This window comes from Oryza brachyantha, chromosome 8 (genome assembly GCF_000231095.2).
Source record: "Oryza brachyantha chromosome 8, ObraRS2, whole genome shotgun sequence".
In the NCBI taxonomy this organism is placed as follows: domain Eukaryota; kingdom Viridiplantae; phylum Streptophyta; class Magnoliopsida; order Poales; family Poaceae; genus Oryza; species Oryza brachyantha.
Window position 1 is genome coordinate 17,138,496 of NC_023170.2, and position 27,146 is coordinate 17,165,641.

The 27,146-nt window shown below is 41.2% G+C and overlaps 4 protein-coding genes across 4 annotated transcripts; 3 read left to right on the plus strand and 1 right to left on the minus strand.

Moving 5' to 3' along the window:
- The first annotated feature begins 3,413 nt into the window (after window positions 1-3,413).
- Window positions 3,414-7,016, plus strand: LOC102707423 (biotin synthase, mitochondrial). The gene is made up of 6 exons (XM_040527205.1): window positions 3,414-3,718; window positions 4,800-4,979; window positions 5,171-5,277; window positions 5,629-5,834; window positions 6,188-6,327; window positions 6,524-7,016. The coding sequence occupies exons 1-6, from the start codon at window positions 3,515-3,517 to the stop codon at window positions 6,827-6,829; spliced, it is 1,143 nt and encodes a 380-aa protein (XP_040383139.1). The 5' UTR covers window positions 3,414-3,514; the 3' UTR covers window positions 6,830-7,016.
- A 3,851-nt stretch (window positions 7,017-10,867) lies between these two features.
- On the plus strand, window positions 10,868-17,629 carry LOC102707703 (probable E3 ubiquitin-protein ligase ARI8). The gene is made up of 15 exons (XM_006659583.3): window positions 10,868-11,226; window positions 12,143-12,264; window positions 12,682-12,784; window positions 12,910-13,000; window positions 13,225-13,397; window positions 13,541-13,642; window positions 13,749-13,837; window positions 14,557-14,664; window positions 14,750-14,840; window positions 15,029-15,118; window positions 15,713-15,760; window positions 15,884-15,955; window positions 16,059-16,152; window positions 16,242-16,398; window positions 16,880-17,629. Exons 1-15 carry the CDS (start codon window positions 10,972-10,974, stop codon window positions 17,139-17,141), a joined length of 1,857 nt encoding a protein of 618 aa, XP_006659646.1. The 5' UTR covers window positions 10,868-10,971; the 3' UTR covers window positions 17,142-17,629.
- A 104-nt stretch (window positions 17,630-17,733) lies between these two features.
- On the minus strand, window positions 17,734-20,284 carry LOC102716242 (calcium-dependent protein kinase 21-like). The gene is made up of 7 exons (XM_006660278.3): window positions 19,586-20,284; window positions 19,367-19,490; window positions 19,107-19,250; window positions 18,839-18,991; window positions 18,626-18,741; window positions 18,377-18,544; window positions 17,734-18,295 (listed from the first exon to the last, which is right to left on the minus strand). Exons 1-7 carry the CDS (start codon window positions 20,207-20,209, stop codon window positions 17,948-17,950), a joined length of 1,677 nt encoding a protein of 558 aa, XP_006660341.2. The 5' UTR covers window positions 20,210-20,284; the 3' UTR covers window positions 17,734-17,947.
- Window positions 20,285-22,544: 2,260 nt separating this feature from the next.
- Window positions 22,545-26,817, plus strand: LOC102716525 (probable RNA methyltransferase At5g51130). Its single transcript, XM_006660279.3, has 8 exons — window positions 22,545-22,864; window positions 23,812-23,926; window positions 24,267-24,314; window positions 25,042-25,294; window positions 25,416-25,503; window positions 25,603-25,668; window positions 26,230-26,298; window positions 26,381-26,817. The coding sequence occupies exons 1-8, from the start codon at window positions 22,652-22,654 to the stop codon at window positions 26,468-26,470; spliced, it is 942 nt and encodes a 313-aa protein (XP_006660342.2). The 5' UTR covers window positions 22,545-22,651; the 3' UTR covers window positions 26,471-26,817.
- The last annotated feature ends 329 nt before the right edge of the window (window positions 26,818-27,146 follow it).

Consider the following 27,146-nt stretch of genomic DNA (forward strand, 5'->3'; position numbering starts at 1 on the left):
CTCCGTTCGTTTCCCGCTGTCGCGATGCCCTCAGGCAGCACACCAAATCAAATATAGGAGAGGAGAGGATCGAGGGGAGGGCGATTTGATGGTGTTTGCGAGACGAAGGGAAAGGAGGAGACGGCGGCCGCCCACTCCTCCGCAAACCCGTCGGGCCAAGCTCCTCCACACCTACTCGTCGCCATCACGCCTCTCCACATGCTAGATCTTGGAGAGGCGTGAGCTCCTCCGTGCACACGCCAGCCATCAGATGAGCGACGGTGAATGCAAACGGTGTCCACCCAGGCAATCCCCTGTCCCTTCTATCAAAAAAAAAAAAAAAGGCACATCTTATCTCTCGAACCAAACATTTAACTAGAATCAACCCATTCCAAACAACATGATAAGTCTAACCTATTCCAGCTCGTATAACGTCAGGATAATAACAACTAACTATTATCCTAAATACACGGTAGTACATAATGTCTAATTTAACACTGCTATTTTATTATACTCCTTTGTAATAGATGATGTATATTCTCTGTTTCAAAATATAAGGTTTCTATGTTATTTATCATAGGCTAAGAAGGTGTTAAAAATTATACTCACTTCGGTGTTAAATTTTAAATTTTGAATTGATTATATTCCTTTATAAGCATCTAATCGGCTTTGGAATTATTATAGAATGATTAAAATCATAAGAATTAATGCAAAAATATTTATATTATTGTATAAAATTTAAATATTACAAATTCTTATATTTTTAGCATGAGTGGAGTAGTAGACGGTCGTCAGTGTAGTGCGGTGAGGATGCACTTTCAGAGTCCTTGAGACAGTGAGGTAAGGGAGGGACGGTGAGGCATCGTTGCTTTCATGATTGAACAGAGACATTCGCGAGCAATCTTCCTTTTCCTTTTGACCTCCAAAGTTCTCCTACTACTATTGTTGTTGTGCAATCTTTTCTGATACCAAAAGAACCACGAAGCCGTGTCTGTCGTGCTTTTCCTTTTCTCTTTTCCTGCTGCGCTAGGAACTGAAAAACTGAAAAGACATTGCACATTATCTTTATATATGTACTTGTACACTGCTTGTGTTTGCGATTCACTGGAACTCATCGACCATGATGAGTCCATCAGAGTATTTTTCAGATGAGTGATCCAGGAAAACAGCTAAGGCCATCCATAACATGAATGAGAATTTTTTTACCAAGGTACCACATTTTCTTTTCTTTTTTTTTAAAAAAAAGTTGATACCCTGGACAGAAAATATGGTAACTCCCGATATTTGTAGGGGCTAGTTTAGTGTGTGGACTAAATTGGTCTTAGCAATATTTGGTAATTTTAATAGTGCTAAGTATCTATTTGAATTGAAGCCAAGTTTTGACATGCCTATAAAACTGGCCACTTTAATAGTATTTTAGGCTATTCTTGCTTCAATTCAAACACAAAATTTTCATTTCCAAAATTGATCAAGCCAAAACTTGCCAAAATTTAGCGTTGATAAAAATTGGTAGGATCAATTTTAGCACTAAACCATACCAACCCTAAAATTTCTCTATGAACGGATTTTGTTTTGTCCAGGCTCCGAATGGGCTTCATCAATTCGCCCGCAGCCCAGTCACCAACCTAGCCCTCCAGAACGTTAGATGGGCCGTTCGGCCCGTTCGAAAGTTGGGCCCAACTGCTCGGGACGACGGCAGAGCAGCTCGGTTTCGGACTGCCAATTTTGCGGTTTCAGATCGTTATCGGCTTATCGCCTCTTACATATATACCTGAAAACTGCGGAGAAATTGCACGAATTCAAATTTACTTTTTAAAAAACTATTGTAGGTTAGGTGGTTAAACCGCCTAATATTAAGTGACAATCGCACGATATTGGGCAATTATCGTAGCGGTTTCGGCAATAACTATAATCCTAACATCTAGGACGATAATCACGACAACAGTTTGCACGATATCAATGATCACGATTTTGGTGTGAAAGCTATATGATATGTCACGATTAACCCAATATACCTCCATGATTTTTTTCATTATTTTTCAATTTTTTTTTAATTCTGGTGATCTTTACCAAACAAAAATGTATGGTTACCGTGTCCTGACAGCTTGTACGACTATTGCAATAATCGTGATAAGTGAAACTCTGGATACAGCTGCTCCACGTAGGTTGGTTGTGTTACTTTATAGCTCATGATGAAAGATATATGATTTTTTATAGTTTTTTAAGGGTATAAATGATGGAATAGCTACTATAAAGTTAAAAAAATATTTTAAAAGATAAAATGATAAACTATAATTTTTCTATGTAAATTGTCAGTTCGAAAAATATGCGTGGAAAAAAGTAAGAATAATGGGGGGAGAAGAACACAACCATTGATGTTAGATGAAAATCATCTAATTTTTTGATAACTATTGTATATTATAAATATAAAAATAACTATTATAGAGTTAAAAGTATATTTCAAATATAAGAGATGATCAACTTTTGTATATCATTTTTTTAATATAAAATCGATAAATAACATGTCTAAAAAGTATGCAGCCGTACAACAGCAAAGACCCTGCCTAAAGTAAAACCCAAATGATTTCATCTGGTCATTCAGTTTCATTTTCACCCCCTCAGTAGAATGGTATTAGAGCAAGTTAAATAGTATAGCCAGCTACTGACTCCAATTCATAGCTAATTTATACCATAGTTACATACAAAACATTAATACATAGTCCCATATGTCATACACATACGGCGTCTTGGAGCCTGTGCTGTAATAGTAGCACACTTTCTTCTCTCTTTCCTTTTATCTTTTTAAAATATGTTTATAGGTGTCTTATAGTCTACCAACAGGAAAACCATCATGGTCCATGGGGATAAAGTTCCACTGACTTAACTTCTCTCTGACTTAGTGGCTTACATATGAACCCGATAACTATGTGGCCCACGTGTCAGCGGAAAGCAAAGCCAGAGTATCTCATTTTCGGTCCATGGAAGGGATGGTAGCTCAACTACAAACTCGGCCGACTCCCATGTTCACGTCTCTTTCCTCGTCATCAACTCACGACTCCTTATCAATCGCGAGCCTTGTTATTTCGTTGAAAGTGATCATGAACAAAATAACTTATTAATGATTAAAAAATAATTTATAAGTAAAATTTATATATGTGTTATTGTTCACTTGAAATTAAATATTGAAAAATAAACTACAATTAAAAATCTGCAGAATTAACTTTAAAATTAAAATCTAAAAATTAAATTTTAACTTATAAACGTAAAGCGAAAAGACGACTAGCTTTAATCGCAGTCGTTTTAGCCCACAGAGATAAGAAAATGAGTTTGACCAATTTTCACTGGTTTACTGATGATGATTAGTCATGTTTTGAAATGAATCCCAGCCCAGTCGTGTGATCCTCCCAGCAAGCACCCAGCAGCAGCGGAAATCTCAAAACCCCCCCTCGAGCGTATCGCCAAACTAACCGCGAGCGAACACTATCCCTTTCGTTCTCCTGTCGCTCCGGCCTTGGCTTTGCCTTGCCTTGCCGCCATGATGCTGCTCGCCCGCAGCCTCCTCCGCTCCCGCCTCCGCTGCCCCCCGCTCGCCGCGGCGCTCTCCTCCTCGGCCCCGGCGGCGTCGCCGGCCGCGGCGGAGGCGGAGCGGGCGATACGGGACGGCGCCAGGAACGACTGGAGCCGGCCCGAGATCCAGGCCATCTACGACTCCCCGCTCCTCGACCTCCTCTTCCACGGGGTGCGCGTCCCGAATCTCTCCCGCGCTTCGCGTGGAAACGCGTACAAAGATTTATCTCTTTGCTGCATCCATCTTCAATCTGTAGTTGTTTTTTTTCCTCTGCTGCTAGGAGGAGTGTGAGAGGAGCAACGAATGCGATGCTTTTATTTCTAGTCGTGCTTGAGAAAAGGCTCCTCCTCCTCCTCCTCCTTTTTCTAGTGAAGAATGGATATGGCAGCCAGGGGAATAGTAGTACCCCAACTTGCCACTTTTTTTTAACTTGTGGGATTCCTGGTTTTCGGTGGATGTAGTTCATAATAAAAATCTCATCTTTGGATGAGTAGCAGATGCTCTTTTTTTATTTCCCCATTAAATATATTAGATTATGCTAGCATCCGTTAGACTTGTGTCCATGTCCAGCTAGCATTTCCTGGAATGATGAGTATTGAGTAGTAAATATAATATTGATCTGCAACCAAAGTTCCAACACATGATAGCGATTTGCATCAACTATGACACACTAGAACTTTAGAATAGTGGGATTAGCAATTATTTGCACCGATGTAAACCTCAGTGCAGATTTTGTACGATCCCTAGTGCTTAAATTTGTGTGTTCGTTCTGGAGAAAACTTGAAATGATGCATACTATCCCTATCCTATCAAGGAATTACAGTGTGCCCATATATGGATTTCAGATGCCAAGCTTTTGTCTGGTCAAGCTGTAGTATTAGTACGAAGGTAGTGACCTCAAGATAATATGGAAATCGGTGTTAAGGTTTTCCATGTAGGGGTTCAGACAGTTGCGACTTGATATTGTAAATTTAGCATGAGTAATGGCTAATGAATGACGCATGTCAAAACTGCAACGATCTGACTGGCTCGGTACATGATGGCTTGTCAGCATTCTATCTACTGCATATCTTGGTAGGCTTAATGCATCTGTATTGATTATCTGTTAGACACATTTCCAAGCTTTTCGTTGTTCCATTTTAGCCAAAGTGGAAGGGGAACTATTGTTCAGCCTTCACATAAGTTAATAGGAAAGTAGTTCTCAGCTACAATGTATTTTCACTTAACTAGATAATGCTTGTATTTTTCATAGGCTCAGGTCCATAGAAGTGTCCATAAATTCAGAGAAGTACAACAATGCACTCTTCTTTCAATAAAGACAGGTGGCTGCAGTGAAGATTGTTCATACTGCCCTCAATCCTCAAGATACAGTACGGGATTGAAGGCCCAAAAATTAATGAACAAAGATGCTGTCTTAGAAGCAGCAAAACAGGTACTATTTTGTAGCATTTTGTCTTGAGGTGACAAGCTCATTTCTGTCACTAATCTTTTTTTATGTAAAAAAATTCTTGCCAATTGATAACATGACTTCTTTCTTACTGACTGTGGACTTCAGCTTTTAGCTTGTAAAATTAGGTTTGTAATATCATTTCACATTGCTTCTTCTGATATGTTCCCTCTCAGGCAAAGGAGGCTGGGAGCACCCGCTTTTGTATGGGAGCAGCATGGAGAGAAACCATAGGAAGGAAAACAAATTTTAACCAGATCCTGGAATACGTCAAGGAAATTAGGTATTATTTTTTTGATGATAACTTAGTGGAATTATTGTGCTCAAGTGCTTGACACATCTTTGCATAACAGTGCACCAATGGGCATGCTCTCTTCCGTGCCGTTGATCTGTTCTCGTTAACTTGTTCATCTAATTTTGTATTTTCAAACAAATCAGTATTGTCAATCTTGAATGGAAAAAATATCTAGTCTTGCATATTCAGTTACAAACAGACATACATTCGAGCCATATAGGTCACTGATGTAAGTATTCGATGCATACATAACATTAGGATATTTGCAGAAAGGTAATTTTCTTGCTTTATCATTATATCTTGACTTCATTTAACCATGCTTTGGATAAATCTCTGCAGAGGTATGGGCATGGAGGTCTGTTGCACCCTCGGCATGCTAGAGAAGCAACAAGCTGAAGAACTCAAAAAGGCTGGGCTGACAGCATATAATCATAACTTAGATACATCAAGAGAATATTACCCCAATATTATTACCACGAGATCGTATGATGATAGACTGCAGACTCTTGAGCATGTCCGTGAAGCTGGAATAAGCATATGCTCAGGTGAATATCCAGTAATACATGCATTCCTCTTGTAGTTTATCCCTGTTGCTTTATGCATGTAATGAGCATGTTTAGGACAAGGGACCTGAGTCCTAGTTGAGGTGTCCTCCCTAGGCACGATGGCACCACAAGGGGAGGGAACAAAGGGTGAGAATAAAACTTGACTCCTAACGAAATTGTATCCAATCTTGTCTCCAATGTAAACAACTGCTGTGAATAGTAACCATGTGGGTTTTGTTGATGTGCAATTTCACTGGTCCTAGGGAGGCTGGCTGCTGCTTGTATATGGACCCTAAGGGGCTGCACATAACGACTGCAATATATAATCTGAAGTACTATGTGTATGTGTGCAGGTGGAATTATTGGTCTTGGAGAGGCAGAGGAGGACCGTGTAGGATTGTTGCATACACTTGCCACTTTGCCTGCACACCCAGAGAGCGTTCCTATTAATGCATTGGTTGCTGTCAAAGGCACTCCCCTTCAGGATCAGAAGGTATTCCATACTGTTGAATATTTCTTGTAGATTAGATACTTGCATCAAGCATCATGTTATACTATAAAATTCTTTAAAAGCTCAAGCACAACCTGGATAACTTAATCATGTAAACTTTTCAGACTATTGAACGTTGCTATAAGATTGTATATTGATACTTCTGTATCCATTTTGCTAACTTGCATTTCAACTTCAGCCTGTAGAGATCTGGGAAATGATCCGCATGATTGCCACTGCTCGAATTGTGATGCCGAAGGCAATGGTAAGGCTTTCAGCAGGACGAGTGCGTTTCTCCATGCCAGAACAAGCGCTCTGCTTCCTAGCTGGGGCCAACTCCATCTTCGCTGGTGAGAAACTTCTAACAACTGCGAACAACGACTTTGATGCAGACCAGGCGATGTTCAAGATCCTTGGTCTAATTCCCAAGGCTCCAAGCTTTGGTGATGGGGCAGCAACCGCAGCTGCAGACACTGAGAGTTGTGAGCAAGCCGCATCAATGTAAAACACCAATAGAAACTCTTGAGAACACTATTCCTGGTTAGCTCATTGTATTGTAGAGATTACAATATCTTGTAGTAAGTTAGAAACCTACATTGATCCAAATAAATAGGGGAGTTTTCTGTATCACTTTTTCCTGTATCCACTGTGACATTTCAATCAGCTTCAATCTCTGTTTTCATTTTTTCCTCTTCATCGCAAACTGGAGCTTTCACTGATCACGATCACCTACATTGTGAATCTATGGACATTGTTTGAAGAACAAGTAGCCACCTGGTAACCAGTTTATGCCTGACCTGATTGAGATAGGCTGATGATGGCTTGCTTCACACCTGATGTTGGTGCATGCATAAGCATGACAGTGACAGACAATCAGAAATTGGTGTCAGATCATGTATAAGGGGTGTTTGTTTCTCCGTGATTTTTTTAAGTCCTTGTCACATCGAATAGTTGGACACTAATTAAAAGTATTAAATATAGACTATTAATAAAACTCATCTCATACTTTAGATTATTTCGCGAGACGAATCTATTAAGTTTAATTAGTCCATGATTAGCGAATGTGATGCTACAGTAAATATTTGCTGATCATGGCTTAATTAGACTTAAAAAATTAATTAGTCTATGGTTATGGAATGTATTTTATAATTATTCTATGTTTAATACTTTAAAATTAGTGTTAAACATCCGATATGACATAGACCAAAAATAAGTCCCTATTTTCTAAACACCACGTTATGCGTCGTGAAACGCATGTCACACTGTCGTACATATGATTGATTCTAATAAACACCGACCATTGTTGCCTTTTCGAGGGACATGGCGATTGCATTTGCCTGTACTTGAGGTTCATGATTATACAAGCTTCTGCCAGCGAAAGGTGAAGGCATCGACGTTTTTCATATCAAAAGTGAAAAAAGAAACACACAAAAGCATCGTTTTTGCATGGAAAGCCTTAACGTAGACGTTGATTAATAAAAGTTTGGTCATATGTCGCTATGTTCATACTTACAATGACGCATAAATTACACCAAAGAATCTCGAGGACCTACGCAACAAATTCAGCATTAACCATTCATAATAAAACAATATATCTTATTCATAACCTCTTGGAATTCCCATAACTCGGATGCATTTCAAACATCGAGAGGTCTTTCGGATTTACGTGGCTGCAATTGGGGCTGAAATTAACACTTGAACTTCTCTTAGAAGAGTACTTTGCACGTGGAGGCAACTCAGCATCAGACTTTATTAAAAGAAAAGAGAAGAACATACAACGAATATGGTATATTATATGTAACATGGTATCTCAGTATAAAATCAGTACTTTTGTTCAAAAAGAAAAAATGCATGTTTCAACCAAATTATAAAAATGTAAACATTGATGGGAGCCCAAATCATCAGTATTCCGGCTACAGCGTCGTTTTGAACGGTGAAATATTTCTTATTTTCAATACAATAGTATTGTTTTGTATAGTATACATGCTCACATGCTCCATTTCAACAAGTATATTTAAATTTCTCACACCTTTATCTTTTCGTTTTTGTTTATATTTATAAGTCAAAATTTACATTTTCAACCTGATATTTAGAGTTGATCTTGGAGTTTTTTTATCATAGTTTATTTTTTAGTCTTGCTTTTAGATCGCTAAAAATATATATATATATATATATAAATGTTTTATTCACAATTTTTTTTTGTTTACGAATATGTCGTTTGGTATTTTCTCCAGACAAGCCGAAAGATGAGCCTCTCGGTTACAAACAAATTTATGTCTGGTTGTCTTTAGTAATACGTAGGGTGAGTTATGAGGCACTAGAAGAGTTTTAATGATAACCTCATTCTCGATGGAAGTGCTGCCTTTCCAAACTACCATAAATGTTACTAACCCCAACCTACCTAGCATAAATGCTATTCCAAACTACCATAAATACTATAACCAATTAAATTACATTTTTCAAAGTTTAGTTCTATTCCAAATTTTCTCTTAATAGAGGTCAACTAAACTAATTACTACAATAGATGGGACCTGCACCATCGAAGTAAATTCATTCCAAAAAAATTGAAAATGTAAGGAAATGCTTTGTGTACAAAATAGAAGCATGTGTGTTATTGACACGGTCTTTGATAGTCTACTTTGACCGTTAATTACTTTCACATGTATTATCAACAACTATGAAATTAATATTATATACATAATTTCAAATACGAATCTGATGATGCCACATGCAACGCTAAATATACATATTGTTCGTTTAATTATTAGTCAAATATTATGAATGCTAACTTTATGAAAAAAAACAAGGATGTCTTTATATTTTTTATGGGTGGGTATATACATACACACTAACATGTTCTCTTCTCCAAATTAATCAAAACTGCCGCATACAAACAAACCCTATACCTCTTTAGTGTTGGCAAAATCCATATCGGAGCGAGGGCCGGCGAGGACCCAACGGGGCCGTGGGCAGGGTCGAAATTGCCCCCGCGCGGGATTTGGGGTCGGGGCACCAAAATTTTCGAGGACGGGGGCAGGAAAGAAAATTCACCCGTGGGCCCCGAAATTAAAAAATCGTCATTAGCCGTCCATGTGCGACGCCTCGCTACCCGCACACGCGCCGACGTTTTGGGGACAACGGGGCCCGTTCGGGGCTAGGGATCCGCTAGGGACGGGGCCAAGGAGCACATTCCCCTTGAATTCGAGTTCGGGGCTAGGACCGTTCTTGCCATCCCTAGTCCCGCTCTGCGCCGTTGCCAAGCCTATACCTCTTTCTCTAGCATCCATCCCACCCACTCACCCATCCCCCATCTCCCTCCGTCAACCCTGTTACATCGAATCCTCCGCCTCACCAACCCACTCATCATCAACTCCATGGATGGCCTAATACTCCATGTGACTTTCTTCCCCATCTCCAGTTCTCCAGTGACCGACATTGGATACTCTACCACCGCGGCACCGACTATGTCTACTAGATGCTACTTTCTTTTCTACCATAGCTGCTAACGACCATTTTTCTCCTTCAATCTTATGAGTACGATGGTATCACTTTCATAGTTTTCTTCCCTTATTTGATACCTAGCCACTCCTGATTTCCTTCCACAATTGCACCTCAAACTTGAAACCTTATCTAAACATGTAGGTTCTAGAGATTGTTGGAGATATAAGTGAATTTGGCGATCCAAAACATAAGTCAAACAAAGGCATCAAATCCCCTTTTCTGGGGTTGGCCGATGGTGCAAAGCCAACTTCTTCTACATAATTGTACATATTATTGAGGTACTTTAATAAATTCTCTCAATTTTACTACCTTTTTATTTATCAATGTGGAATTTTAGATTACAAAAGCTTGTATTTTCTGGATTGTCAGTTCCATATCCTTGATAGGTTTGTTCCACCAAAACTTTGCTCAAATCCTACTTTTCGATTCATCTAGAGAATAAGTCCATCTCTTATACATCTTCGTATATGAGATTTATTGGTGTTGAGTATTACCGCATAAATCCATGGATCTGGATCAACAATTATATAATTAGGTAAATTACTAGTATTTTATGATGAATATAAAATTTTAAACCCCTTTAATTCAACATACAAACTTTCAGCGTGAATTTAGGATCCAGAGATGTATGCTAATTAGAGTAAAAACTCAATGTATTAGTTCCTTGTGTCGAATGGAACATAGACAACATTGATTTTAGAAAGTCATTCAACACACATGCCTACTAGTCTATTCCGTATATTGTATGAAAAGGGAGAGTTAACCTATCCCTTTCCCATTTCTATAGGTGAAAAAGAAAAAAGTAAATTTGTAAAAGAAAAGTATATGTTTATACCAATAGCAAAGTAGAAGAAAGGCAACCTTTTGCGATTCTCCCAAGTTCCAACCTCTCATAATTTCGACTATTATTACACTCCAAATCACCCTCTTAAGCCGCACAGTTCACACAGGAAGGAAAGTGTACCGCTAGCACATATAAAAAGAACTAAATCCGGTGGGATTCCGACTCGCCCACGCAAGCTCCCCCCGTCCAAATCCCCCCCAATTCCCCGCCCCGCGGCTCGCCTCACCTCGCCGGAACCCTAGCCCCCACCGCACCCCCGCCTCCTCCGGACGAATCCGTCCGATCGCCCGGCTCGCCGATCGATGGACTCCGATGCCGAGATGCCGATGTCGAGCGACGAGGAGATGCTGGACGACGAGGACTATTACGACTACAGCGATATGGGTGAGGCCGACGAGGAGGAGGAGGAGGAGGAGGAGGAGGGGGAGGAGGGCGGTGATGGGAGCGAGGGCGGCGAGGGGGATGGGGAGGGGGATAGTGACGAGGAGCTGGTGGGCGGCGACTACGAGGGCCGCGAGGCCGAGGGGAGCGACGAGGTGGTCTCACGCCGCGAGCAGGTGAGGCTTTTTGGTCGGGATGATGGCCGGAGGCGGATCGGGTGGTGCTTTGTGCTCATGAGATTTGTAGGGGGTCTAAGATAAGGAGGAGTGAAACAGTCTAAAAAACGGGGATGCGGATGAACTATTGCGTTACTTCTTAATATTTGATTGATGCAGCGGTGTGAAATGGCTTTTTTTTTTGGTGATCTCGCCTGCGATTTACCCGATAGCCAACCGTGAAATCGGTTGATAAGATTTATGGTCCAGGGTGCTTGCTATGTTCCCTTCTGTGCAGCAGTTGATGTGGCCTGCTTTGATGCCTAGATTGTGTTCTATCAGCCGCCTTTTGCTAGGACAGCCTTTGGCTGTTTTTTACCTGTTAGCATTCTGCTGCAATTTGATATTTACATCAGTGCTAATATACTTGGATTGTTATCTGCTCAACATTGATGCTATACTTGGTGAATATTGATTAGGGAGTGCAGTTTTACGCGTAAAGAGTAAAGCGGTAGAGAATTTTGTCACAGCCTGTTGATTCTTAGTATGAAGTGTTGACACTCTTTAGTCTTTGTGGTGGAACTCCTGGATTAGTGATATATTCCTTCTCATGGGCTTTGAATTGTGCTGATCCAGCCACGATTCACACTTTGGCACCAACATGCATAACCAAATCATGATCCATGTTAACCATTATAGACGTTGCTAGTTTGGTACCGTAAACAGAGAGGTTAAAAGGAAGATAATTAATCACATTCATCATGATAGAAAGATAATGTTTTTTATTAGAACTTTGTGTGCTTTCATTTGATGATTTACAAGTTGATACTGTGTTCTTTTGATTTCATTCATGGTGATTTGAACTTCTTGGCATCTTGTTTCACTGGATATCCTTGAGTTTTTCTAAAACTTTGTCCATGTTTGGTACTGTGGACAGAGGTACATTGTATTAACTGAAAAGGATATAAATGAACGTCAAGAGGAAGATATAAGCAAGGTAGCTGCAGTACTATCGATTCGAAGGGAGGAGGCTTGCGTTCTTCTTCATCACTATAAATGGTGAGTTTGTTAACTGCCATTAATAGAATATTCCTTTATCATTATTGGTGTTTACTGAAATGAGATTGTATATATGTAATACGTGGTCTATTGTGCTACTGAAGTTTCCCCTTACGCCCATATCCATGCACTTTACTTTTTATTCTGTTCCCTTTTTCAAGGTGCTGTCTGCAAGCTTCCCTTTGATAATTTCTTGAAAAATTGTCCCCATGAAGTCTCCGATAGAACCTACAAATTTACCTGCAAAATAATTTTCCAAAAATTATCATATAATCGCCCATGCACTGATCATGGCTATTGATTGTTTCTTACTACTAATTGATAGTTGAAATAAACTGATTTTCTATTTTTGGAATTTAGAAATAAAGGTACAAGTTTGTGTTGTCCTTTGCTAATCTCTATTAGTGCTGTATTCAGGAACATCAGCAAGTTAAGTGATGAATGGTTTGCGGATGAAGAAAAAGTTCGTGATATTGTTGGGTTACTTTTAAATGGAATTGATTTTCCTAACTCTAGCAAGGTTTGTATTGCCGTTATATTGTTTTCACTTATTCGTTGTGCTGGCCACATGTCATATCTGATTGAACCTTTGATTGTGGCTATATATACACTGTTTCTTATATCTGACGGCTGTTTTGGTTGCAGCTAACTTGTGGAATATGTTTTGAAGGGTATTCTTCCGATGCGATGAGTTCTGCTGGTTGTGATCATTTTTATTGTCATGAATGTTGGGAAGGTCTCTCTCTCTCTGCATGCTTGTGTCCACAGCTTCCCTTTCGCAATTTCACTGCTAGCTTGCATAGTTCCACTGTCAGTGCTCATGTATAGCCATATCATTATCTTGGAACTTGTAGGTGGTGGTGTTTAAACAGGACTGATACCCATTCCTGTTTTGCACTTACCTTTCTCTTTTCTCAAAATAATGAAAAAAAATCTGACAATATACATTGAACTTTGCAGGTTATATTAGTGCTGCAATAAGTGATGGTCCAGGATGTTTGTCATTGCGATGCCCTGATCCATCTTGTGGTGCTATGGTTCTTCAGGACATGGTTAATAAGTTAGCTAAAGAAGATGATAAAGTGAGATATGCACGATTTGTCTTGCGTGCATATGTTGAAGATAGCAAGAAGGTAATTTGTTTGAAAAAGCTGACTAATTACTCCACTTGAAAGATCCGTGTACCTGTATTTTCTTGTTTATTTTGCCTGCAATTTTGAAATGATGACTTTACTCTTCTATTATCCTTTTGTATAACCTATGGCATTTCCTGCAGACTAAATGGTGTCCAGCTCCTGACTGTACATGTGCAGTGGAATTTGTCAGTGACGGGAACTATGATGTTTCATGCAATTGCAAGTTCAGTTTTTGTTGGAACGTTCGTATTTCTGGTTCCATTTCACTGATGACTTTATTATCCTATTTTTGTTTGTGTTAGTGGTAGAATGTGTGGAGCTTCACTAATGCTAGGCTGATGTTTGCAGTGCACAGAGGAAGCTCATCGACCAGTGAACTGTGAGACTGTTTCTAAGTGGGTATTAAAAAATAGTGCAGAATCTGAAAATATGAACTGGTATGGTTCAGGCTCAAAACTGTATCACATTTTCTGGATAGTGTCTAGATAAGGAATTCATTGATTTGTGTGGAGAAAATAAATATATTTTCAGACATTCTGTTGTATATTTACCTATTTTTTACACCTTGATGCCAATATTGCCTCATGGTCATGAGTAAAAGTAAGGTGGCGGAAAAATCGTGCATTAAATTTGTGTACATATATTCAGATGTTATTTTATCAGAAACATCAAATTTTTTGGACATTTTAAGTGTGGTGGTGGTCTGGAAGCAGAACGATTCGAGGATGCAAGAAAACTCTGTTAACTTTTAGCTGAGTCAGGGCTGCAGGTTTGGATACACCAAGTCTTAATAACATTTTACAATGAAAGCATGTTTTATGGCAATGTAGCCACGTCAACACTATCAAATTAAAACCTCAAAATAAACTATTATTGACAGACACTAGATACTTGGAATTGACCTGATTCTATCAATTGATTCATTCTCTTTTTGGGAAAATGTGGAGTATCAACTAAGGACAATATGTTTTCTTAACCTTTTTTTCATGTTTAACATTAAAGGAATTTGTGCCTATTATAATGCTCTTAGAATTCTACGTCCACTCTTTTGAGTTCATTTCTATTCTATGAACACACAAATGTATTTAAGGTCTTTACGTTTCTTCAAATCATTTAATCATGTCAGATGGTTTATGATGATGGCAATCTTTTTCAGGATACTGGCTAATTCGAAGCCCTGTCCGAAATGCAAACGACCAATAGAGAAAAACCAGGGATGCATGCATATGACTTGCACTCCACCTTGCAAATTTGAGTTCTGCTGGTACAGTCCAATGCCTACACTTCCTGAAAAAATATGTTCACGTTACGGCTTTTCATCTCTATTTGTTTTTATTTGAACATTTCAGGTTATGTCTGGGTTCATGGGCTGAACATGGGGAGAGAACTGGTGGATTTTATGCTTGTAATCGCTATGAATCAGCAAAGAAGGAAGGAGTTGTAAGTTTTCTCTTGAGACTAGCCAATTTTATTTGATACAAATGATCAGTTTCTAAACATCTCTTGTATTTTGTCATTGCTTCGGCAGACTTGAATTCACATAAGAAATTTCTAGTCCATTTTGTTTGATTAGTTCATTCATAGTATCCTAAGTTTTTTTTCCTTAAATTAAATTACCTCTATCGCAGTATGATGAGACTGAATCAAGGAGGGAAAGAGCCAAAAATTCACTTGAAAGATACATGCATTACTATGAGCGTTGGGCATCTAACCAGACGGTAGGTTCAAGATGCTTAAGTTTGACGTCTCTTGTCTTTCTACAATAACTGCAACTGCAGATATAAATCATTCTTGTGACTCGTAAGTTACTCTGGCAATCTGGCTTGCTTAGTAGAAGTGTTGTGTTGTCCATGTACTTGGGAGGATACTGATTTTGGCTTAAACCATTACCTGCCAAATGTAGCCCAACTAGTTGCAGCTTTATTTGAGAATCACATGTTTCTTGAGTATTATCTCCGTTCCATCTTATAAGATGTTTTGTCTTTTCCTAGATTCATATGGATGCTAATAAATTTAGACACACATAAAACATATACATAGATCCATGGATGCATTTAGATAAGGTCAAAACGAAAAGGAGGAATACCTGCCAAGTTAAACTCTTCAGTGCTAATAAATTCTCCTTTTAGTTTTTATTTTGTATCATCTTACCTGTTATTATTGCCAAAAAAGGTACAGTTCCAGATGTTTTTCTCTGCCTGATTTATCATGCATGTCTAGGATGAATGTTCTGCATTCTTCTATTCTTAACTTGGAAATTTTCAGCTGTAATATCAAAGTTTCTGTGCTGATGTATTCACTTATATTGCCAGTCGAGGCAGAAGGCACAATCAGATCTGCAAAAGGCAGAAAAGGAACAAGTAAGCTTCTGGATCATGTTAGGAGCATTGCATCTAGTAAAAGACATATTTTCTTCTGTTTTCCATTCATTCGTATTATGTATTTGGTAGCTACTAACTCTATTTATCCTCTATGTGCTACAGCTTGCAAAATTAACAGATGTTTTTGGAATACCAGAGACCCAACTGAAGTTCATAATTGAAGCTTGGTCACAGGTTTGATATCGTATCCTTGTCATGGCCCAAATGGCACTCCATACTATAGAAATTATCCTACATCTGATTCATGCACCACTCCACTATATGATCTCTATGGCAGATTATTGAATGCAGACGAGTGCTCAAATGGACATATGCTTATGGCTATTATCTGGACGACAAGGTCAAGAGTGAATTTTTTGAGTACCTGCAAGGTAGTTGTTTGTTGCATTTCAAAATAAAATCCTAAGTTCTATCACATGCTTGGCAAAAATTTTGTGATATAATCTTTTATATTTTATAGGTGAAGCCGAGTCTGGTTTGGAGCGCCTTCATCAATGTGCTGAGAAAGACCTGCAAGCATTTTTGCCACCGGCTGTGAGACCTGAGAATAATGAACCTACTACGCCATCATTGGCTGACTTTGGTGAATTCCGAGTGAAGCTTGCAGGGCTGACAAGGTATTTCACAATTCACAGTTATCGTGTTTCCTTTGACTTTGTGTTTAGCCATATTCACCTACTGCATTCTTGTACTTAATTACTTCTTTTGTTTCATTTAGTAATAGTTTAAACTATATGTTGCTTTGTAGTTTTGTGCATTTTGCTTTCATTCTTGAACATTCTTGAAATTTTTTGTTGAATGAATGTAACTAGTTATAGCATAGTTTAAATGCTAGATGAGAAAAATATGAACTGTTTGCCCACACATTAATCCATCATGTAAAGTGGTCAGACTGATGGACGTTGAAGCTATTTTCCTTGGTGATTGACCCTAAACTTTTGATTTTATTAGTTGTGCAATGTCACAAATGTTTTTACATTGCAGCTTACAAGGGCTTGGGGATGCTGTATTCATGGAAAAAGCATCTTCCTTGTCAATTCTTTATTGTCATAATAGCTTTGTTCATGACATTTTGACTCCACTTTGTATCCACTGCAGTGTAACTCGGAATTATTTTGAGAACCTTGTCCAAGCACTAGAGGCTGGCTTGGAGGATGTACACTCTACTGCCCAGGGTACCACATCTAGCAATACCACTACTGCAACCTCCAAGAAAGCAGGCACTAAAGGCAAATCAAAGAAGCCTCTTGCTAGGACATCTTCTGACAACTCAGAGGAAGGCTGGCCTTGTGAGCGCTGCACGTTTATTAACCTTCCCTCCGTGGATGCATGCAGCGTTTGCGATAAGCATAGATACTAGATGAAAAATGGCTGAGAAGGCAGTGCCCTCATAAAGCTCGAAGCTCATGAGGTGGTGGGTGCTTACACAAAGCTCATGAGAACATTGTTGATTGTAGTTCTGTTCCTAAATTATATGGGGTGAGGAAGAGCAAGAGCTTCCAAGTTCCAATGGCGTGCAGGTGAGTGAAGGTCCTTCGTGGTAGTAGATTCCAAAAACGCTGCTGGATCGGCTACTGGATGGGAAGTTTGATGGGGGTATATGTGGTAATCTTTCGGTCTAGCCTATATATATTATGTACATATTAGTTATGGAGTAGTAGGTGTGTTATTGCGTATCTTAAGATGACCTGAGATGATGTGGTGGGCAACGTTTACCCCTGGACTGACCAACTTGTGAAAGTGGAGTTGGTAGCTGTAGCTTTGTTTTATCTATCGAGCGGTCATGTAAATTACCAAAGCTCATAATCTATGGTTGATATATTATGTGGAGAAAGGGTTGTTTCTGAACCTCCTGCTTGATCTCCCCCCTTTCTTGCCATTACTGTTCTTACTGCATATTTGAAGGATTGTATTTGTTTTATGCAGTGCATCAAAATTTCACATGACCAAAAGATCAGCAAAACCAGTCATTTTCTCAATTCACAATCCAAGCGCAGAAGCCACCTTCTTCCGAGATCGCATTGCATCGTACATTCTCGCCTCATTCTCTGCTGCTAAGTTTTGAGTCTTGTATTCTTTCTAGTTTGTCTGATGGATACTGGATGGAGAGCAAGCGCTAATGGTGTGGTGCGTCGTGGCTTGTTGGATGGATATCATCATATCAGATCAGGGGCTTTCTTTGCAGAGTCTCCTGCTGAGGCTGCTGAAATTGGCTCTGGAAAAGCGCCTGGAGCCGTTCCGCCAGTCGGCGCCGGCCTTCATCATGAGCTCGAACTCCTGGTAGCTGATGCGGCCGTCGTTGTCGGTGTCGACGTCGCGGATGATCTCCAGGATGGCCTGCTCATTGGGCCCCAGCTCCTCCCGCAGCTCCTCCACCTCGATGAACCCGCTGCCGTCCTTGTCGAAGTGGTCGAACGCCGCCGCCAGGTACTCGTCGTTCGTCATCTTCTTCAGGTGCAGCGACACCGTCACGAACTCGTCGCAGTCCAGCATCCCGTTCCCGTCCGTGTCCGCCTGCATCGCCATCATCATCAGCTCATTGCCTGCTTGATTGATTGATTGGTGTTTCGAGGTCGATTCGTCAGAGGAACTCACGGCGTCGAGCAGCATCCTGATCTCGGACTCCGGCACGGGCTCGCCGTTGATGTGGAGGCCGTCCATGAGCTCCTCCAGCGACAGGTGCCCGTTCTTGTCCTTGTCCATCAGGTGGAACATCTGCACGTACTTGTCCAGCTCCTCCACCGGCATCTTCCTCGCCACCACCTGCACCGGCGGCCGTTAGCTCCCCCGGGTTTGGCAACCATTGCGACACGGACAAAGAACAAGGGCAGTTCGACGACTTACTCCCAGAGCCTTCTTCTTGAACTTGTTCATGGCGGAGAACTGCTGCAGCCTGGCCCGCACGGCGTCTCCCAGCGACACGTTCGGCGCCGTGTCCGCGTTCTTCAGCCATGGATGCTCTGTTTCAAGACAAGAGAAAGAAAATAAAAATACAATCTTGTCAATGTCCATTGAGCTCTGAATCAATCACCGAGACAGTTTGATCGAGCTGTTTACCAAGAACTTGTTTCGCCGTCAGGCGGGTGGAGGGGTTAGGATCAAGCATCCTCCTGACAAGATCCTTGGCGTTGGCGGAGACCCTCGGCCATGGTTCCCTCCCGAAGTCGATGCCGCCGCGGAGGATCGACTGCGCGATCTTCTCGTCGTTGTCTGCACATTCAGACAAGATTACAAATGCGCAATTCAGACAGGATTGCAATCACAGTGATTGATCATGGCGAGATCGACAAGGGAGATGATTTGCGTCGTCGTCGTCGTCACGAACCTCCCCAGAACGGAGGGACGCCGCAGAGGAGGATGTAGAGGATGACGCCGGCGCTCCACACGTCCACCTCCGGCCCGTAGCTCCGCCGCAGCACCTCCGGCGCCATGTAGTACGCGCTCCCTACCACCTCCGTGAACCGATCGCCTGCATGCACATTGATTCGAGATATGATCAGATGATGTGAGCTCAGAATCATGGCGGATTCGACTGATTTTAAGATGAAAGATGAGGCTTTTGTTGCTGCCGTGTCGTGTTCGTGCCTGGCTTGAAGAAGACCGAGAGGCCGAAGTCGATGACCTTGAGAGGGGAGTCCTCCGATTTGTTGGCGAAGAGGAAGTTCTCCGGCTTCAGATCGCGGTGGATCACGCCGTTGGAATGGCACAGCTGCATCGATCGATCACAGATTTGCGATTACTTGTTTGATGCATCATGCATCGAAGAAGATGTGTTCTTGCATGGTTGGGTCGTGCCGTGATTACCTGGACGACGTCGACGATGGTGCGGAAGATGTTGGCGGCGGCGCGCTCGGAGTAGTGGCCGCGCGCGACGATCCGGTCGAAGAGCTCGCCGCCCTCGCAGAGCTCCATGACGAGGTGGACGGCGCCGTCGGGGTCCTCGCAGGCCTCGCGGAGCCGCACCACGGCTGGCGCGCCGCCGCGCGCCGCCGAGGAGGAGGACGACGACATGCGGCGCATGATGGCCACCTCCCTCCGCACGTCCTCCGCGTGCGCCGCCGCCGCCCTGGCCGCGGCCGCCGCCCCGCCGGCGCTGATCCGCGGCGGCGCCCGGCGCCTGTGCCGGCGGATCGTCTTGCACGCGAGCGCCTCCCCGGTGGCGGCGTCCCTGCACCGCCGCGTCACCCCGAACTCCCCGCGCCCCAGCTCCTTCCCCAGCACGTACCGCCGCGCGAACTCCTCCGCCGTCGTCGGCGCGATGGCGGGGGGGCCGTCGACATCAACGACGACGGCATCCCCGCCGTCCTTGCGCGGGGAGTTGGAGGAGGCGGGGGCGGCGTCGGCGTCGGGGGCCGGGTCGGGGAGGACGAGCGAGATCCTGCCGCGCAGCTTGCGGGAGGAGGCGTAGGCGGAGTAGCACCCCCCCATTGGGTGGGCCGGCCGACGACCTCGCCGGCGCACGCGCGCGGGCGCAGGCAGAGACGAGCCGTGTGGCGTCGCGCGGGTGCGTGGCGTGGAATTGTGCATGCGGCGAGAGCGCGGTGTATTTAAGGCGGGGGAGGGAGGTGGGAACAGGTTGTACGGTGTAAAACGTGTGAATCGGAGGATGTGCCGCTGCACTCTTACGTACGTACGCTACCCTCTACGCTGTGCGACAGCTTGCTCTACGCTACGTACCACTCTACTAACTACTGGAGTACACATAACAAGGCTGTGCGCCTGTGCCACTCCAAAATGCTGCATGCCAAATTGCCAGCTGCCAGCTACCCTGTCTGTCCCAAAATAAATTAATTGTTTGATTTTCATGCTAAACGTTTGATCATTTGTCTTATTTAATTTTTTAAAAAATATTTTAAAAAATTAGTCAAGCGTAAATTACTATTCATGTTCTATCATCTAATAGAAATAAAAATATTAATCATAAATTTTTTAATAAGATAATGAGTTAAATATTATAGGTAAAAACTGAAAAATTGATTTACTTGTATTAAGATGCATTGACGACCCTTTCTACTAGATCCTTATACCCACTGTATTTTTTACATAAAGCTTATATCAAAATATAAATATTTCCATATTATTTATAATATTACTTGTTCCATCGAATAATTCGCATTCAAAATTCTTATCAACACCTGTCATCTTCATTCATTGCTCCTTTACTGAGGATCATCATCATATTTCCTTGATCTAGAATTAATGAATCTAATCTAGACACGTATTTAAAATATTTTTACTTATGTATGTATTTTTATGTTTATTTATGATCATACCTTAGAGCCCTAATCAGTGGCCTCAGCACTTCAGGCCACACTCTTGGACCATAAATTCCCTAACCTAGTGTGCCTCTAGATGAACCTAACGAGACCTAGAGCTACCAGGCCAAAGCCACGACGACCTACAATGCTAGCAGCCAAGTCCAAAACCTATACCATAAATTTCCTCTCCTAGACATCTATTCCTCTTTCCTCGCTCATCGTTTCCTCCGTTCATTCTTCATCACCTTGTGTCCATCACCCATCCCGGTATCAAGCTGCGAAGCAGGCAAGTCCTATAGCTTAGGGAGTCAAAGGTAAACTTTTTCCTTAATACATAAAGTTAATTTTTTTAATGATGGATAATCAGGCTTTGACTTCAAAAAAAGCTACAGCCACTTATTACAGTCCGAGGTTCACACATTAGAGCAACACCAGATTGATCAAATCTGTAGACAATGGACTCTAAACATAAACAAACCAGAGAATAACAAATCAAGAAGAAATCCTGTTGCTAAATCTCCAGCCAAAATTCACAAAGATTTGCATAATGGTAGATTCAAGCTTCCGGCATGCATCGTAGATCAACTCCTTGGTATCGTCAAACTTTTGTGAGTTTGTAGTTGCGTCCAAAACCGACACCAATATGTTGCCCTGAATAATACCTGCATATATGTTTTAGATGGAGATTTATCAAAAACCATATCATTTCTACTCAACCATAGAGCCCAACATAAAACAGATGCCCCTACTCGAATTGTTTTTTAATCTTTGATTGAACTCCATTCAATCATCCTCCACCTATATGAGTAAAACTTGTTGGTATATTCAACCCAAAAGATATGTTAACGACTCTCCATAGGAATTTAGCAAAATAACAATCGAAAAAAGATGTTGTATAGTTTCTTCGTTAGATATATGATATGTTGGTTTTAGCTGATGTGTTGCTTATATGATATGTTGACTTGATATTTATCCTACATGATGCTTTATGTAATTAGTCATCAAACCAATAAAAAAACTCAATGTATCTATATATTAGTGAAGTTTCTATCTAAAAAAATAAAAAGAATCTACGAGGACCTACATGTCAGTCATAGGGTGAGGCCCACATGTTAACCTCTCTTCCTTTCTTATTCCTCCTTCCTCTCTCTCCTTTAGTTGAGATAGGCCATTATATGAGATTGGAACAACCGACACGAAAAGGCAGAGGACAAGGAGGTCGTTTGGAAAAGAGCCAATAACTTGAATTAGAGCTGGAGAGACGAGCAATGACGATTTAAGTTCACCAGAATGCCAATGTGGCAAAGAGCAAGGGCTGTGACTTGCAGGCAAAAGTGCACGGGGACCTATGGTCCTCGGCCCTTGGATCACAACGTTTGCAACACTTGTGGGCTCACACACATGGGCCGACCCGTCAGATCAGCCCACCTTCCCAACCTAACTAACATGGGGAAATTTACATAATAGTCCTTGTAATTGTAATTCTTATTAAGTCGGCGCCGCAAGGGTTTCGTTCCCTTCTGTCTCCCGCCGCCCGCTGTTCCCCTTCCCCTCGTTTCATTTTCCGGCGAGCGGCACGGCGGCGGCGGAGGGAGGCGTCCGTTCTCCGAGCATGCCCACCGCCACCGCGCCGGACGACGCGGCGCCGCCGCAGTCCGCGGGGAAGGGTGGGAAATGGGAGGCGAAGAGCAAACAAAGCAACTGGCGGGGGGAAGGGAGAGGAGGAGGAGGAGGTGGCGGCGGCGGTGATGGAGGTCGGGGGCCGAAGCGGAAGAGGAAGGAGGTGTTCATCTACGGAAACTACAGGAATTACTACGGCTACCGAGTGAGTGAAGACGCTCCCTTCCCCTGTCGGTTCTCTTGGTCTTGGGGCGCGCAGATCGTGCTCTCTGTATGAGCACCGACTGTTCGATCGAATGCCTCACTGGTGAGGTGCGGTGTTTGTGCGATTGGGATGGCTCATGAGATTGGCACGATCCGTTGGAACCCTTTCTTGGCATGTTGGCTTGGCTAGCTGACGAGATTGTTCTGATTGATAGGTTGCGGCATTGATATGCGCCTTTCATTTACTTTAGGAGCGTGTAGTTACAGGAAACTGTGCTTGTCAAACTGCTGAAAGGGGAATTGTTCTGGTCAAACTACTGAGAGGGGATTTTATTTAAGTGCAGATGGCACTGGCAGTATCATTTCTGATTTGTTTGATTGCATTTTGTAGTACACCAGTATATAGTACAAGGTACTAATTGTTGGGAGTATTTAGATATTAAAATGCTGTTTTTATTCTCTTTACTTAGCTCAGAATTTAGTTTATTTATCAGCATAATTATGTTGGATATGCAAGTTGGCAACAAAATTTTCAGTATTTTAGGAAAACAATGTTGTCTTATTTACTTTGACTGCACATCTAGTAAAAACAGATGATTGTTAACTACAAGTGTTCCCATACTCTGTGTATTTATTGTATGCCTGGTGGTGAAGGAAGGTGTGAAGTAGCATGGAGCCTAGTTAACTCATTGTTTACATAATATTTACCCATGGCAAAGTACGCTGTAGATTTCGTCTGACGAGGAGGGAGGAAGGGTTTATTAGGCATTCTACTTTCACAGCTGCATGTGAAGTTCTCTTAGTAGTTAGTACAATATGAACCCATTTGATGGTCAGATACTGGTCAGATACTGCAATCCTTGCATTATTCTTATCCAATAAGTTCTGCTTTGTGATTCTTAAGCCTCTATTAGCTGACTGCCATTTTTTTCTTCTACTGTTATACAGATCGACCGTAATGTTGGTGAAGATCCTCGTCTTAAGATATTCAAGAGAGAGTGGTTCAAAAGCAAGGATTGTCTTGATATTGGGTGCAACCAGGGTTTGGTAACGATTGGTCTAGGTAATCTTCTGGGTGCAGTATTTACATTCTATTTTATTTTGTTGATGATAGTCCAGATCGTTTGCTAAAAGAATGATCTATCTAATATTCCACAAAGGCAAGTTCATGTTCTGTTTTGGTTCTAGCTATCAGAATTGTATGATTGTACTGTTACATTTTCATTGATGTACCTCTTATAAATAGAATAGAGAATTCTTTTTTCAATGTTAACAGAGACAGTATTTACTAGATATATTTTTTGACCTATTGATATGTTACTTTAAGATTCTTTATATAATTCTATGCTTTTAATTTTTTTTACTAGCATGGTTTCTCATTTTTATTTGTGAACCTTATGCAGCGGTGAAATTTAAATGCCAAAGCATTCTTGGAGTTGATATTGACTCAGGTTTGATTATTCTAAACTCTAATGAACTTATGTTTTCTGATTGCATGTTTTGGTGCTATAAATACTTAAATGCACTATACCAGCAATATAACTTCCAGGTTAATGTAAATGTTTCTTGGCTACTTTTTATTGTGTGGTTTTCCTGTTATATAGACCAGATATGCTCTTAATTGCAATTTCTATTTGGACTTTTTTTTCTGTTAACAACTGAATCACGTAATTGGTCTGCGATAGGCTAGTTTTTTTAATTGCTTGATAACTAGTGTGGAGAGACAATGCTTTGAGGTTTGCAACAATTTGTGGTTGCAGGTTGAATCTAGTGAGTTACAGTGGGGGCATTTTTGGTTATGCTATATTTATTGAAAGGTATAAAATTCCTCTGATGCCCACACCTTCAAAATTGTATGGCTGTTTGCCAAATGTGGTGGTTTTTCTTTTACTCTTGAGCATGTATAATGGTGAGGCTCCATGTAGATGTGCAGATAACTTTCACTAGATGATGTCAACGAAGGTGTGGGCATGCATGATGGTGAATTTATATGTGCAGTACATGTCAGCTATAGTATCTTCATGGTCCTCTTGTGTATTATTTGATTGATGTATTGTAAATATTACCAACCATACTTGAACTGTTATTTGTAGGCAACTAATCTCGATGTCTTCCCTACACAAATGTACTGTTATTCATTTTGTTAAGCTATTACTGATCCTGATCTTGTCCTGTTAGGTTTGATTGAAACTGCTAATTGGAATTTAAGAAGGATGTCTCGACTGGATAATGTGGCTGTAGAAAACACCATGGTTCATAAGCCAGCAGATTCACCATCTGAAAGATGTCCCGAAAAGGTGGAACCTGAGACATCAAATGGGCATATTTCTAATTGCCATCATCATGATATTTTCAAAGTTGTTTCTTTTCGACGTGAGAATTTCGTAGAGAGCATGAGTAAAAGTTCAGAACAGTATGATACGATCATCTGGTAAGTTACAATAAAGTTTTTTTTTTTCTGCTGTTGTTAGTACCAGTCATTAATTCCGATATTGCAACATATAGATTGGATCTCATGGCACTTATCTTGATATGCTTTTGTTGTCATGCAGTTTGAGTGTTACCAAATGGATCCACCTTAACTGGGGTGACGATGGCATAATTACTCTATTTGTGAAGATCTGGAGTCTTCTAAGACCGGTATCTCTCTGTCTTTATGTTTCCTGTGATCTCATAAGGATGTCAATGGTATGATAAAATAATTAAGAAATTTCTCCACTGGTTTCTTTTATTTTGCAGGGAGGTGTTTTTATTATGGAGCCTCAACCTTGGACCTCATATAGGAGAAATAGATTGGTTTCAGAGGTAACCTTATCTCCAATGCCAGAATGATCACTGACACCAGCTGATTATTTTCTGGACTGCGTTGAAGTTTGAAATGCTATTTGTGTTTCTATATCAGTCTTTGAAGGCTAGAGTTTTTTTGCTTTTAGCCCCATGTCTCTAGTACTTAAAAAGTGCAGTCGTCTGTTCTCCCCCCCTTCTCGCATGCAACCACTGACTCCCCAAAAAGCAGAAATAAGTGGGTGATTAAAACCCCATGCGCCTATCCTTAATCATATGGACCCGTTGCAATGCACGAGCATGTTACTAGTTTGCCTATAGGTCATAGTTGCAGTTCTGGTTTTGATTGATTGCTGGGTATTAGTGTCGTGTGTTGGGGTTCTCGTGCTGGGCATGCTTTCTTAACCCCCTTTATTTCAATCTTAAGAATACTAGAATGAACACACTGGGAGAAATTTTGGTCCTCGTTAGATATTTGATTCTTCCATGACCATTGATTTCCCCCCCTCTTTTTATCGATCAAAGTTATGATCTCTCTCTCTCTCTCTCTCTCTCTCTCTCTTTTGTGTGTTTATCTTTCAGGTGGCCAAAGAGAACTTCAATACCATCCTAATACATCCAGATAAATTCCGAGAGATACTTCTAGATAAGGTACGGTAGCCACCAATTGTACAGCTTAGTTCTTTGCCCCAGCAACGGAATTTCACCTCACCATACATTGGTCCTTTTGCAGATTGGATTCAAGTCGGTGGAGGTGGTTACAGACAAACTGGTGGGCGCTGTTACTGGTTTTGACCGTCCAATCGAAGTTTATCACAAGTGATGGAGTTGGATCAAGTGTTTGGGCATTTCCTGCCAAAGGCTTATGTGGTGCTTCAGATGCACAACTTGTTTTTCCTGGGATTCGTTGAGCTTCGACAGTTTCTTCCATTCGACAAAGTACAATGATGGCGTGCGCATATCGCTGGATTTACATTTGCTGGAGGACTAGTTTGAATGCCCAAGGAATGAGATGGATAAGTGGTACTGTTTGTGTGCCTCTGTGGATGTTAACATTTTGTATGACGAGGCGGCTTTGCCTCTGTGTAAATGAATGGTGGATAACTTGCGTACGAAAAAAAAAATCCAAAACGCTGCACTTATTCAGATTTACATCATCATTTTTTTTTGCTTCATACGATGCTTATAAGTTAAAATTTGAAATTTCAAACTTTAATTAAGTTGATTGTTTTTTCATCGTAGTTTATTTTTCAAAATTGGCTTTTAGATCGCTAATAATGTATATATAAAAAATATTCATAAATGATTTTTGTTTATATATATATATATGCTGCCTGAAAAAGCCAAAGGGGTATAATGTGATTGCACGTAAATAGTACTTGGCGATGGGTGAGGAATTTGAAGATTGGCAAATAGTACTCGTGTGGGATCCGGAATGAGTCTGGACAGTTGTAATGCAATCTACGCGAAGAGATTTTACGAGCGGGGGCTATCCAAGG